This window comes from Rhinoderma darwinii, chromosome 3, assembly GCF_050947455.1.
Source record: "Rhinoderma darwinii isolate aRhiDar2 chromosome 3, aRhiDar2.hap1, whole genome shotgun sequence".
Lineage (NCBI taxonomy): Eukaryota > Metazoa > Chordata > Amphibia > Anura > Rhinodermatidae > Rhinoderma > Rhinoderma darwinii.
The window spans coordinates 319,615,780-319,631,466 of NC_134689.1; the positions used below are offsets into that span (position 1 = coordinate 319,615,780).

The 15,687-nt window shown below is 42.0% G+C and overlaps 1 protein-coding gene across 1 annotated transcript in view; it reads left to right on the top strand.

Annotated features, from left to right (window-relative positions):
• Positions 1-15,687, top strand: part of SYNM (synemin) — a 90,723-nt gene that overhangs the window by 41,722 nt on the left and 33,314 nt on the right. The window contains exon 2 of the mRNA XM_075858235.1: positions 12,735-12,859. Within this exon, the coding sequence (XP_075714350.1) occupies positions 12,735-12,859 (125 nt within the window). The remainder of the gene's footprint in view (positions 1-12,734; positions 12,860-15,687) is intronic.

The following is a 15,687-nucleotide window of genomic DNA, read 5'->3' on the forward strand; positions in this document are numbered from 1 at the left end:
ATATTTGTTATTCAGTAAAAAGCATACAATAAAATACATCCCAGATACATCATTATAATTCTTCACACATTAGGTTTTGCAGTTGGCCTTATCTCTTTTGGACAGAATGTTCCCGTGGAGATGGGGGAGACCATCCTCACGCATACTTGCCACCCTCCCATCTCCCTCCCTGTCCATTCTCTACCAACTTCGCATGGGAACCAAGGTCAAAGATAAAACATATGAAATCAACATTACTTGTATTAAAGGAACAATGACTTTTCTATTCACTACAAAAGAACCAAGATGGGAACTCCAGACAAGATGGCTGCTGCACGAAACTAAATCATTTAAACATTATCATCACTTTCACATAATACATATCTTAGTAATTCGGCATCCTGCTTGATAATTCACAATGTAATTTCATACAGAGAATATAAGCAAATAAATCATCCTTCCCAAACCCCCTTTTTTCTCATATTAAATTACAGAAATTATATATTATGATTATGAAACTCAAGCAATATATCAATAGGGCCACAACTAATATGATGCCATCACCAATGTCCGGTTAGGGTATGGGGTCCCACCAGTGTATTGACAAGTCCTGTACATCATCGTCCTCTTCTTCTCCTGTCTTCTGATTAGAACACTTGATACTGCTGACGGATTCACTCAGGTCTTTGGTCTTTACTTTGAACTTTGCTGATGTCATCAGGACTTGGTTTGGTCCTTCTCATCTGTCAGACCCCGTCTCTTTTAGTATATGTCACCAGGCGTTACACAGCACCTCATGCTGTGAGCCTGGTGTGAGATCCCACGTAGGCGGATTAGTGGAGTGTTATTGTGACCACCACAAACCCTCCGCATCTGCCTTCTTCCTCCGGTAAGTTACTTGTCTGGGCGGCTGCTTGGAATTGTGACACTGCCGTCAGTTCATGACAAACGCGTTGTACTGGCTCCGGCTGCGCCTGCCGCACCTCAGTAATGGAGTTCATCGTATTAAAAATCTTTTAGTTCATATTTACTGGCACTTGCTGGGGACCCCCAACCCTTGTCAATTGTTAAAATAAATACTAATCTGGTGATAACATCTACGTACTATAAAAGTTGTTCTAAGTACATACAATAACAATGTCAGGCCCTTAAACTAAATCAAACAAACACCTTTTATATAAGAAAAACTTCTCTGTTCAAATGGACATGGCACCTAGAAGATGTGTAATTATTGGGTACATTTCATTTGCACTTGGTGTCACGCTTTCCAGCAGGATTTGTACCTTGATCTGAGCTGATTGCCTGGAACATCTCCAGCTCACCAAAATATACACAGATTCCACATATTTATCTGACAAATGTCGCAAACCAATTGTTTTTTACTCTAATTTGTATTGCATGGGAAGGCCTCTCAAGGTCTGTTCTCTTCGTGGGAGGCGGGTATGATAAGGTTGGCACCGGTCTGCCAGGACTGTTCTGTAAGCAAATCAAACAGCTCTAACAGAATTTAGCAGCAACAGCTGTAAAGCCTGGGACATACCAATTAGATCTTATCAAATCGATCCTTGCAGTCTTGGGGCATATGTGAGGTCATACACCATCAATGCAAGTGCCATCAAGAGTGCCTTGGGTGTTACCGGTTCACCTTCCCTTATCCGTCCACATTCTGTTAGAATCTGGTTCTCACGCCTTCCGCTCCCAGTTGGACTCTTCCTGTGGAGAACAAGCTATTTCATTGTATAAACATTAATTGATCTTAATCAAATAATTTATTTGAAGAAAAACATTAACAAATAACATCTTTACATCAAACGTTCACATTGAGCAATAACTAGAAATGATACATGCAAACTCATTTTTCTTCTTTTTATATATATATATATATATATATATATATATATATATACATACACACTGCACAGAATTTTCCTTTCACAATAACAACGACAAAAAACAAATAACTAAAAATGTTTTCAAATGGGAATATTCCACTTCTGTACCTTTTATCTGACGCTTGACTCTAATAGTCCAATGCTAAGGCTGGTCCAGAACTTTACATGAAACTTAACTTCAGTATTTAATATTCCCACAACACTTCTTAAATACAATTATTAAACAAACTAACTTTGGAATAACATCTGGAGAACTGCTGATATCTTATTGTACAAACATCAGGTCAATACTTGGGATAACATTGTTCCCCTGTCACTTACACACAACGTCTGCAGTGGGGAACATACAGGCCGGGCTCCAGGCCCCCCTGAGAAAAGATCTACACACACGAGCACATTGTCATACACTTCTACCTCGGGTAGTTGTATGTTCTGCAGTCGCTGGGACGGGTAATCTGGCCAGGCTGCACTTTTCACAGGTACCTTTGCTGCTTTACCTATGTCATGCCGTGCGCACATCATGCTGGCTGCTACAAACCTAGTGGTGGCATTATTGTATCCAGGGACAAGCCAATTTACTGATACCTGGCTGCACATACTCTTGTTGTCAGTTCTGTCTTCTCTCACTCTCTCAATTGGCTTACCCGATGATCCAATAAAATTCCTACTACTAATGGGCCCATAATTGTGGGCGATGCCAAAAGCGTACCTAGAGTCAGTGTAAATGTCGGCCGTCTTACCTTCTGCCAGGTTACAGCCTCAGCGAGCACCTCCAGCTCCGCTCCTTGAGATGAACAAGAAGGTGAGAGTGGTTTCTGGGTAATTAACCTTGTGCCTCGTATCCTGTTCTACACATACTGTATATGATGAAGTATGTCTACATTACAAATTTACATTGGAAACCCATGTCACATATAGATAGAACATTTCAAAAGGGTGGAGTTTTATTGTTCCACATTCATCTGATGATCCAGAACACTTGTAAATCCCACCCACCAGGTCCTGTAAATACCTGATTAATACAAAAACAAACAAAATATATTACTGAAATCTGGCATAAAATAAACAATATTCAAACAATTTTTTTGTTTTGCCTTCTCCCCATCTAAATCTATAAAGACTCATCTGTGAGTGACGTCACCTCTGCCTCCTGTGTAAATTTGCTGGAGGGGGATGGTCTTTTACACAATACCTCATATTGGGTGGAGACTACAGCACAGCTTACCCAGTGCCATATTCACCGTTCTGGAAGGATCTGGAACCATCTACACAGAAAAACCTCAAAATGTAGGTTACTGTCATACACATTTAATCTGGGTTACTCCTTGAAGCTCATACACATTTTGTAGATCTCCTAGAACCAAATTCATTAATTCAAAACAAAATAAAACACAAAACAAAACTACCTGATCAGTCCCTTCAACATTCCCTCCTATTTGGACTCTGCGAAAGTAATGTAGCAGGGTTCAAAACTACATATCAACATAATAAAATTAGGCACTCTTCGCGGCAGTAGCAGTACTACATCGTTTACATAGAGTGCAGCAGGGCCGGTCACATGACAAATCGTCGTATCGTCATCAAAGAAGACTGTGCGACTAGACTTCCGGTTCCACGGCAGCGCTATAAAAATCGATTAAAATCTCAGGATCAGCGCGACGGGGGACCAGAATGTAGATTAGATCACATACTGCAGTGAGTACACTGCTAATAATTTTTGGTCCCATGATAACCCATTTAAATAGACAAATATCCGAAGGACAGGACATCAAAGGAAACTATGTTGCAGTTAGTGTATGTGTACATGAGTCGTTTTTGTAATTGTGGCAAAAAATGCAGCGTTTTTTTTTACAAAAACTGAGTGATTTTTCCGTGATTACTGTGATTGTGGCAAAAAAAAACCGCAACAAAAAAGACTCATGTAAACATACATGTCATGCACAAACAGAAAAAATGGGACATAGATATCATCAAAACCACAAAAAAGGCCATACTTACTAGGTAGGTGGGTGGGTGAAAACCCGTTCCCATCAGGACGCAGACGGGTCAAAGAATGCTGCAGAAGGAGTGTGCATTAAATAGTGATAGCCCCTCCCACTAGTCTTGAGGGGACTGGCGAACTAAGTGCTCAAAGGTGTGCGATAAATGAGTGTCAGTGTAGTGCTAGGGTGTGAATGGATGGTAAAAAATAAATATGTATGTATAAAAGTGTCAGAACTGTGTAATAATGTAATAAAAATAAATAAATGTGATGAATAGGGGTCAGTGCTGTGAATAGTACATGGGGTGTCAGTACTATGTGTAATACGTGGAGGGATAATGTGCTGGTCGTCAGGCATGGCGTATCTTGCCGAATAACAGCCTATTTGTAACGCCGCTAGTGTTAGCTAAAGCGGGCTGCTCTGCATTCCAAACCAAACGCCAGCACATCATGCCCTCCCATCATGCCCTCTGCGTCCTGATGGGAACGGGTTTTCACCCACCCACCTACCTAGTAAGTATGGCCTTTTTTGTGGTATACATGTCATGCAGTCATGTCATGGGTAATTGCTACTTCTTCAAAATTGTGGCAAAACACAACATTTTTATCAAAATTGCAGAAAATTTGTTGCCGCAAAGTAAGAAAAAAAGGGCAACCGCTATGTCTGAATATACCCTGAGAACATTTGGGGAGATTTACAAAGAAAAAATTTGCAAGAAATTCCAGCTCAATTTACGGTAAAAGAAATGTCACGAGTCAAGGGGTTAGAAGACAAGGAGTAATGTGAACCTGTTATTTGTCTTCTTGACTCATTCTTACTATGGCTATGCATTATCTACTGTCCAAGGAAGGAGCAACAGCTGACCATCACATCCACGTCTGATAAACTTTTATAACGTTTCTGTAATGACGTGGTAAGGAGACAGACAGGTGAGCCCTAATCTACCCGCCACTCAGTCCCTGCCTACTTACACGACCCGTCCTAGGCGTCCTAGGTGACGGCGTACAACTGGGCGACGGTCCCTACGCTCAATAGGTGCACGAGAGACAAACAGACAAGGGGACACAGAAGCTACGGGAAATGGGGCAGTTGCCCACGGCGACACCGTGAGCAACAAGAGTAGTGAACGAGCCGAGTCAAACCAGGAGTGTACGAGGTACCAAACGCAGAGCAGGAGAGTAGTCAGTAAAGCCAGGGGCAATTTGAAGCAGAGGGCAATAGTACTAGCAGGAACAGCAGAGCCAGGAAACCAGACAGAATCACAGGCAAGGAAGAGCAGGAAATGAAGGTATAAATAGACAGAGGGCGGGAGCTAGCTCCGTCTGGCCAGGCTGTGATAGGTTCTCCCACTCCTCAGCCTACCAGCCTGAGTGGTAGCAGATGGAGTCACTCTATCAGACCTAGGAGCAGATGTAGACTGATTAATCACGGGCGTCGACACAGAAGCTGTGTCAGTCAGATCCTTTACAGTTTCATTACATGTGACTGTTGCGCCTGAACACAGAGCAGCCAGAAGAGCAGGAACGCATTTCAATGGCAGTGCAGCGAGAGGTACTTGGGCATTACAGGTTGGGCTGCGGCTGCCCTGCCGGGACTGCGGGGATCTGTACTCCCAGAACTCCCAGCAGCCCCGATCATCTGCTCAGCAAAGTAAAGTCTCTTGTAGAGTACTGTCTGGGCTGTGGCTGCCCTGGTCCCTGCTTGTTCTATTAACATCTCTACACTGGAAATCTTCTCTCTGCTAAGTCAGCACTACAGAGCATTGCTGGATTTACTGACCCTGCTGCTGGGCCAGAATTATTCACTTCTCTGAGTAAGGCTGCATTCAAACAAGCATAATATAGGTGTTTTTGTGCGCCCCTATTACAGACACAACATCTGGACCTCTCATGGTTCATGAGAACTGGGGTGAGAGAACATAGGCTTTTATGGTGTTCTAAATCAGGATCTCATGAACCGCGGGAGATCCGGGTGTCAAGTCCATACTACAGGTGCAAAAAAGTACCAGTCTTAAGCTCATGTAAATGTGGCCTTAGTGAACATCAGCAGCAAATGTTCTCTCTGAAGGCAGTAGTGCTAGCATAGGCAGGGCAAAATGTACAGTACAGCCAGCAAAGCTCTGCAGCTATTTTATAAGAGGTTGCAAGAGATGGTTTAACCCGTGTAATTACCCCCCACTATTGGGTACAGCCTGGTTTTGGGTGGTGTTTTTTTAGTAGCTAAAATGCTAATGTTAGTTTAAAGAGGCTCTGTTACCACATTATAAGTTCCCTATCGCCTACATAATATGATCGGCGCTGTAATGTAGATAACAACAGTGTTTTTTATTTTGAAAAAAGATAATTTTTGACCAAGTTATGAGCAATTTTAGATTTATGGTAATTACTTTCTTACTGCCCAACTGGGCGTTTTTTAACTTTTGACCAAGTGGGCGTTGTACAGAGAAGTGTATGACGCTGACCAATCAGTGACCAATCAGCGTCATACACTTCTCTCCATTCATGTCCATTTGTACTGAGCACAGTGTGATCTTGCTGTGCAGCCACATACACCCACATTAACGTTACTCAAGTGTCCTGACAGTGAATGTACATTACCTCCAGCCAGGACGTGATGTCTATTCAGAATCCTGATACTTCGGTAACGTTTGTGTGAAATTTACAGCACAGCAGGCGTAATCTCGCTGTAAATGACAATTTACAGCGTAATCTCGCGAGATTACGCTTGCTGTGCTGTAAATTTCACACAATCGTTACAGAAGTGTCAGGATTCTGAATAGACATCACGTCCAGGCTGGTAGTGAGCTCTATTCACTGTCAGGACACTTGAGTAACGTTAATATATGAGTAAGTGACTTCGCATAGTGATCTAGCAAGATCACTATGTGCTGTGTAAATGAATGGAGAGAAGTGTATGATGCTGATTGGTCAGCATCATACATACACTTCTCTCCACAATGCCCACTTGGTCAAAAAGTAAAACACGCCCAGTTGTCCATTAAGAAAGTCATTAGCATAAATCTAAAATAGGTCATAACTCCGTCAAAAATAGATCGTTTTTCTAAATAAAAAACACTGCTGTAATCTACATTACAGCGCCAATCACATTTATGTGGAAGATAGGGCACTTATAATGTGGTGACAGAGCCTCTTCAACTTTACTAAAGTGTCTTGAGAGTGAATAGACATTACCTCCAGCCAGGACGCGATGTCTATTCACACTCCTGACACTTCGGTAAAGTTTGTGTGGGACTTAATAGCTGCACAGCGTGATCTTGCGAGATCACGCTATGTATGACAGCACAGCGAGATCATGCTGTGAAGCGATTAAGTCCCAAACAAACTTTACCGAAGTGTCGAGAGTGTGAATAGACATCGCGTCCTGGGTGGAGGTGATGTCTATTCACTCTCATGACACTTCAGTAAAGTTAATGTAGGTGTATGTGACAGCACAGCGTGATCTCGCGAGATCACGCTGTGCTGAGTACAAATGGACATGAATGGAGAGAAGTGTATGATGCTGATTGGTCAGCGTCAAACACTTCTCTTCACAACGCCCACTTGGTGAAAAGTTAAAAAACGCACCAGTTGGGCATTAAGAAAGTAATTAGCATAAATCTAAAATTGCTTATAACTTGGTCAAAAATGATAATTTTTTCAAAATAAAAACCACTACTGTTATCTACATTACAGCGCCGATCATATTATTTAGGAGATATAATGTGCCGACAGAGCCTCATTAAAGTCTATATTGAAATATTAAAAATGTCTACAAACACAAGGTTTAGGTTTGTGGCGTTTTTGTAGCATATTCGGGGTCATTGGTGCTTTTATCAAAATACAGCATGCTCTAGACATGTCATTTTTTCTAGCATTTTTCTCCATAGGCTTCTCTATAGAACTTCAAAAATAAAAAATAAAAACGCATGTACAAAATAACACAGATTTAAAAAACGCCACCAAAAATGCATGTATAAAGCACTTCAAGCTGCAGGTATCATGTGTTTATGTGAATATATTTGTGTATGTAAGGCTTCGTTCACATCTGCATCAGGGCTCTGTTCCGGCGTTCTGTCTGAGCTTTCTGTCGGACCAGAGCCGTGACTGACACAAACTGAAACCATAGGTTTCTGTTTCCATCACCATTGATTTCAATGGTGATGGATCCGGTGCCAATGGTTTCAGTTTGTCTCCATTGTGCAAGGGTTCCGTAATTTTGACAGGATGAATACCGTAGTCAACTACGGTATTCATGCACAGGTGTATGTGAGTGCCTGTTTGTATATGTGCGTGTAGTGTTTTACACACTCTCTGCTTTAGCCCTATTTACGGATTTAGCAACCGGGCTCCAGGAAAGCTTGTTACCCCCCTCGTATTTATTTGCATTTCTGTAAGGATAGAAACAGAAAAAAATAAGTTTATCAAGTAGCTGACACACATAGAGTACTGTATATTTACGCAAATAAGCTTCAATGCGGGAGTAGTGCTGGATCTGGCTGTTCAAAATGAGAAAAGCATCTTTACAAAATAGTTTGTTGATGTTTACCAAGCAACAGTGTCTAAGGTGATTTTTTTTTAAAGCTGAGAGATAAACAACTTAAGCAAAGGGCAGCAGTGGGCGAAAAGCATTCTCATGCCAAAACTCTCATTTGCATGGATCAATTTAAAGTGCAGTATTTTGGGCAGTATTTGTAAGCCAAAACCAGGAGTGGGTCCAAAACATAGAAGAGGTGCTAATCTTTCCACTACATTTTTTCCCTGCGTAGGGTCCACTCCTGGTTTTGGCTTCCAAATACTGATGCAAAATACTAACCAAAAAACGCAAGTGAAAGTGGCCTTAAGCAGATGTTAATGCAGCAGTGTTTTGGGAAGCTGACAGTTAATATTTAGAACTTTCGATAAATATATAATTTAATGTTTCTCCTTTTAGTCATTGGCAAATAATTGTCATTATTTGTATTATTATCTCCATGATGGCTGAAAATCACTCCAAGAAGATATAAAAAGGTCTAAGGGCTCATGCACACATCAAGGCCGTGTACACAAACTCTGTACACCAAGACAATGAGTCCCTATGTGTCCGAATACAGAGCCAGAGGATCTCTGCATGCCACCATATAATTTGTCCTTGGGGCACCATATTAACCCCTTAATGACCAGCCTATTTTAAACCTTAATGACCAAGCCATATTTTAAGTTTTTCCATCGTCGCATTCCAAGAGCTATAACCTTTTTATTTTTGCGTCAACATAGCTGTATAAGGTCTTGTTTTTTGCGGGACAAGTTGTATTTTTTAATAGCACCATTTTGGGGGACATATTATTTATTGATTAACTTTTATAAACTTTTTTTGGGGGGGGAATAGAAAAAAACCTGAAATTTCGCCACTCTTTTTGCCATCTTAAATCTACGCCGTTTACCGTGTGATATAAATAACACAATAACTTTATTCAGCGGGTTGTTACGATTGCAACGATACCAAATTTGTATAGTTTTTGTATGTTTTACTACTTTTACACAGTAAAAACGCTTCTTTTTCAAAATTATTTGTTTTTGTGTCTCGATATTTGAAGAACCGTAACTTTTTTATTTTTTCGCCGATGCGGTTGTATGAGGGCTTTTTTTGCGGGAAGACTTGTAGTTTTTATTGGTACCATTTTGGAGTAGATGCGACTTTTTGATCACTTTTTATCAGATTTTTTTAAAGTCAGAATTCACAGAAAACAGCAATTTTTCCATAGTTTTTTATTATATTTTTTACGGCGTTCACCGTGCGGGTTAAATAATGTAATAGATTTATAGTCGGGGTCGTTACGGATGTGGCGATACCAAATATGTGTAACTTTTTTACTTTATTTTATTTTTTTAATAGTAAAGCATTTTGTAAGGGGAAAAGCTGGGTTTTTCATTTTTTTTCACATTTTTTTTAAAATTAACTTTATTAAACTTTTTTTTTACTTTTTTACTAGTCCCACTAGGGGACTTCACTATGCGATCCTCCGATCGCTATTATAATACACTGCAATACTTTTGTATTGCAGTGTATTACTGCCTGTCCGTTTAAAACGGACAGGCATCTGCTAGGTCATGCCTCCGGCACGACCTAGCAGGCATTCATTACAGGCAGACCTGGGGGCCTTTATTAGGCCCCCGGCTGCCATTGGAGACACAGACACTCGGCGATCGTATCGCCGGGTGTCGGTGGGATGAGAGGTAGCTCCCTCCCTCTCTCCAAAACCACTCAGATGTGGTGCACGCTATTGTGCACCGCATCTGAGGGGTTAAACGGGTGAGATCGATACTTATATCGATCTCACACGGCAGAGCAGGGATGCCCCCAACCCTCAGCTGCCTCTGGCAGCTGAGAGCAGGGAGATTTGACGGCTCCCTGCTCTGTTTACTTTATCCTGATGCAGTGCCGTAAAAAGGCGTATGCATCAGAATAAAGCCCGTTAGTGGCCGCCGTGAGAAGGCGTATTGGCGTTCACTAACGGGTTAAAGGGGTAATCCCAGAATAGATCATTATCTCCTATCCCCAGGACATTAGTATCTGATCGCTGGGGGCCTCACTGCTGGAACCCCCACGATCACTAGAACAGCATACCTTCCAACTTTTGAATTCGGAAAAGAGGGACATTTAAGCCACGCCCCTAACCACGCCCAATATCCCGCATAAACACATCAAATCACGGCCAGATCCTTCTACAAATAACAAGCGCACATTGTCACTTCGGATCTCTAGACTGTCTGGACATCACAGATATTATGGATCAGGTTATATCGTCTTTATGTTACTTTTCCTATCTTGGGTATAATCATCACGGCGGCAGCAGCTGCAGGACAAACCAAAAGGCTGAGAACAATGAAAGTCAAGAGGGAGACCCTGTGGTGGATGACTTTTCAATTGACAGGTAGCAGAGTTACATGATGGGGATTTTTTTTTTCCAGTTGTGTAACTCTGCTACCGGTCAATGGAAAAATCATCCACCAGAGCCCCCTGTAGATTGCTCCACACACAGCACCCCTGTACATAGCGCCAGACACAGCCCCCCTGTAGATAGCTCCACACACAGCCCCCTTGTAGATAGCTCCACACACAGCCCCCTGTAGATAGCGCCACACACAGCCCCCTGTAGATGGCTCCACACACAGCCCCCCTGTACAAAGCGTCAGATACTGCCCCCTGTAGATAGTGCCACACACAGCCCCCCTATAGATAGTGCCAGACACAGCCCCCCTATAGATAGTGCCAGACACAGCCCCCCTGTAGATAACGCCAGACACAGCCCCCTGTACATAGCGCCAGATACAGCCCCCTGTACATAGCGTCAGATACAGCCTCCCGTAGATAGTGCCACACACAGCCCCCTGTATATAGTGCCACACAAAGCCCCCTGTACACAGCGCCACACAGCCCCCCTGTAGACAGCTCCACACACAGCACCCCTGTAGATAGCTCCACACACAGCACCCATGTAGATAACTCCACACACAGCCCCCCAGTAGATAGCTCCATACACAGTCCCCCTGTAGGTGCCACATTGCCGCCAGAGCGGTAGAGGTAGGCTTTATTCACACGACAGGGTCCAAGTGTCGGCCGTTTTTCACAGCCGTTTTGCTTTCGTTCCGATTCTGTTCCGGGCTGTGTTGCCGTTTTTAACGGCCGATTTTGACCCGTTTTGCATTCGTTTATTTCACTGTCTGTTTTAAAATAGGATGAATTTTATTTAAATTTGTTGCCACACACAGCCCTCTGTAGATAATGCCACAGCCCCCCTGGTAGGTAATGCCACCCAGCCCCCTGTAGGTAAAGCCACCCAGCCCCCTGTAGGTAATGCCACCCAGCCCCCTGTAGGTAATACCACCCAGCCCCCTGTAGGTAATGCCACACAGCCCCCTGCAGGTTGCACCCAGCCCCCCCTTCCAGGAGAAGTCACTGACTTCAATGTCCATATATGGACAGTGTAGTCACTGACTTCTCCTGGAGAGGAATCCCCGGCCACAGGGTCGGGGATTCCGCTTCAGAAGTGAGTGTCGTCACTGTGTCCATATATGGACAGTGTGGTCACTCACTTCTTCTGTAGCGTATCCCCGGCCACAGGGTCGGGGATTCCGCTTCACAAGTGAGTGACGTCACTGTGTCCATATTGTGTAGGCATGGACTTCTCAAGACCTCTGAAGGTGTCCTGTGGTATCCAAGTATTAACAGCAGACCCTTTAAGACCTGAAAAGAGCCTTCAGGGATCTGACTTGTTTTTTCAATACATCACACAGATGCTAGATTGTATTAAAATCTGGGGAAATTTTAAGAGCGCATTATCCTGCTAAAAGGCCACTGTCATAAGAGAATAACTGTTGCCATGAACATGTGTACTTGGTCTGCAACAATGTTTAGGTAGGAGGTACATCTCAAAGTAACATTCACATAAATGCCAGAACCCAAGGTTTCCCAGCAGAACATTGCCCAGATCATCACACTACCTCTTACCATAGCGCATTCTGGTGCCATGTCTTTCCCAGGAAAGCGACGCACACGCACCCAGTCGTCCACATGATGTAAAAGAAAATGTGATTGATCATACAAGGCCACTTTCTTCCATTGCTCAATGGTCCAGTACCAATTCTCACATGTGGTTATTGTCGGGGATTTAATTCACCTGTCAGTGGTTTTAATGTAATGGCCGAACACTGTGTGTGTGTGTGTGTGTGTGTGTGTGTGTGTGTGTGTGTGTGTGTGTGCGTGTGTGTGTGTGTGTGTGTGTGTGTGTGTGTGTGTGTGTGTGTGTATATATAATATGTACAGTACCAATTGCTACCTGCCCTTTTATAGAATTTATGTGTATTATTGCTTATTATAAATAGTCTTACATTTGTTCCTGCAGATCATAATAGAAGAATTGGAAATTGAAAGACAGACTATTACAATAACCATCACTGATCGTCTGAAGGATTATCATGACCTCATGCAAGTGAAGACAGGACTTAACCTGGAAGTGGCTGCTTATAGGTAAAGTGCACTTTGAAACCATAACCCTGACCTGTCAAAGCTCTAGGACTCAATACCGTGTTTCTTCCGCTAATCTACTTTTTCATCGAATAATCCCACACTTCTGATCACTGCGGAAAGTTTTGCACGAAATAGTGTCCACCTAAATTTATTTTTAGAAAAGTCAAATTACTTTATGCAGAAATGTTGGGACTGCAACAGGTCTAAAGCTGAAGGCAGAAAAAAGTTTAAATCGTAGCCACATTGTAAAAGGGTGTAGAGGAATGTCAAAATGGTGCACACTGCTAATTGGTCTTGTATGGCAACACCCTTTTTAATTGCAAGACTATTGAGTGATTGCATTTACACACAGCAATTTGCTGAGCTTACAAACAAAATTTTTAGCGCTACAGAAGATTTGCAATTGCAGTTTTGACTTCTATAGTTGTGGTCTGAAAATATGACTTTAAAGCCTAAAGTAAAATATGACAATGTCTACATACACACAATGTTTTGGTTTGTGGGTTTTTTTTGTAGTGTTTTTGGGCACAGTGGAGTTTTTTTTCATAATACAGCATGCTCTAGGTATGGTGTTTTTTGGGGTGTTTTTTTAAATAGGCTTCTCCATAGGACTTTTAAAATGGCAGGTAAAATGCATGTATAAAATTACATAAAATAAAAAAACATCACAAAAAAAAGCATGAAAAAAAACCACCATTAAAATGCATGAAATGTATGGCAATTTTTGAATGTGTTTAAAAACGCTAAAAAAAAGTGTTTGTGAAGGAGGCCTTATCAAAACATGTAAAGCCATCCTAAGATTTCAAATAAAGTTCCTTGGAAATGCTGCAAATTGCACTTGGTCAGCATTTTCCATCAGCTTTTTTCTTAACTTGTGACACAGTTAATGAAGTTAATTGGAGAGTATAGGGCTGTGAATCTATATGTGCTATCTAAAGAAATTATGCAACGTGCAAAATTCTGCATCCTTAATATGGATTGGATTTTAATATTGGTTGCAGTGCTGGACAGTTTGGTGGAAATAAGGATCTGTTCACATAGCGTTATTGCCCTCTGTCAGAGGTATACATCAGAGAGCAACGTATGCATAGGTACAGGGCCGGCCTTAGGTTGGATGGTGCCCGGTGCGGGACTCTCTATTGCTGCCCTCCACAAACCAAAAATTAACCACATATATAGACACGCGCATACTGGAGCATATATACTGAACATACATAAAGGCAGATATTTAGACACACAGGAAAATATATATACACACATTCTGGAATATATAAAGGTAAATACATAAAGGTAAAGGTATAGACATACAAACACATACACACACACACGTACGCACACAGCCACATATACCAATACATAAAGTCACATATATAGCCATACAGGCACATATATACACAACGGCACATATATACAAGCATAAAGAAACATTCACATACAGACTCATATATATCCACACAGGCACATATATACACAGTTCAGATAATGCAGTATATGTTACCTGCAGTCTTATGTAATACCACACATAACACAGTAATAACTCTCTGATCACACATAATGTAATAGATGTCACCTGCAGTCCTTTGCAACACCACTGATAACACAGTGATAACTCTTTGGGTATGTGCACACACACTAATTACGTCCGTAATTGACGGACATATTTCGGCCGCAAGTACCGGACCGAACACAGTGCAGGGAGCCGGGCTCCTAGCATCATACTTATGTACGATGCTAGGAGTCCCTGCCTCTCCGTGGAACTACTGTCCCGTACTGAAAACATGATTACAGTACGGGACAGTTGTCCTGCAGAGAGGCAGGGACTCCTAGCATCGTATATAACTATAATGCTAGGAGCCCGGCTCCCTGCACTGTGTTCGGTCCGGTACTTGCAGCCGAAATACGTCCGTCAATTACGGACGTAATTAGTGTGTGTGCACATACCCTTTGAGTAAACATGATGTAGTAGGTGTTTCCTAAAGTCCTATGTAATACCACAGAAAACACACAATAAAAACTCTCTGAGTACAAATAGTGTAGTTGGTATTACCTACAGTCCTATGTAACATCACAGATAACATACAGTGATAACTCCCTGAGTACAGATAATGTAGTGGATGTTATCTGCAGTCCTATGTAACACCACGGATAATACACTCTGAGAACTATATCCACACAGGCACATATAAACACACACACACACACACACACACACACACACACACACACACACAGGCATATATATATATATATATATATATATATATATGCATACACACACACAGAAACATATACACACTTACACAGAGACATATATCTATAGACACGCAGGCACACATATACACACGCATACTGGAACATATACATAGACAAACTCAGAGACTTATATACACAGACACATATACATATATACACACTCATAGCCACACATAAGCACTTACATCCTTCTTGCAGGGGCAGACTGTGGGCGAAGCTTCCTCCTCTTCTCTTCCTACCTCTGCTCTTGTTTCCTCTCTGTGTTACCAAGAGCAGAGGACATAGAGATCAAACGGCCTGCCCAGTGGCGCCCCCTACATGCTGTGAGGGTGTAGCACCCTGTGTACTCACACAGGCCCTGCAAAGGTATATAGTTATAAACATCGCTCATGGACTCTCCATAGTAAAAAAAAAAACGTACACAGTGTAATATACTTTATTTTTTAACTATATCCCGCTGTATAGAATAGCATAGTCTACTACACTATTCTATTCAAAAAATAAGGTAAACCTGCCCGGTGTATGACAAAAGCACACTCTTGGTATACGCCAGGTGAATTGCTGCCTATGGATAC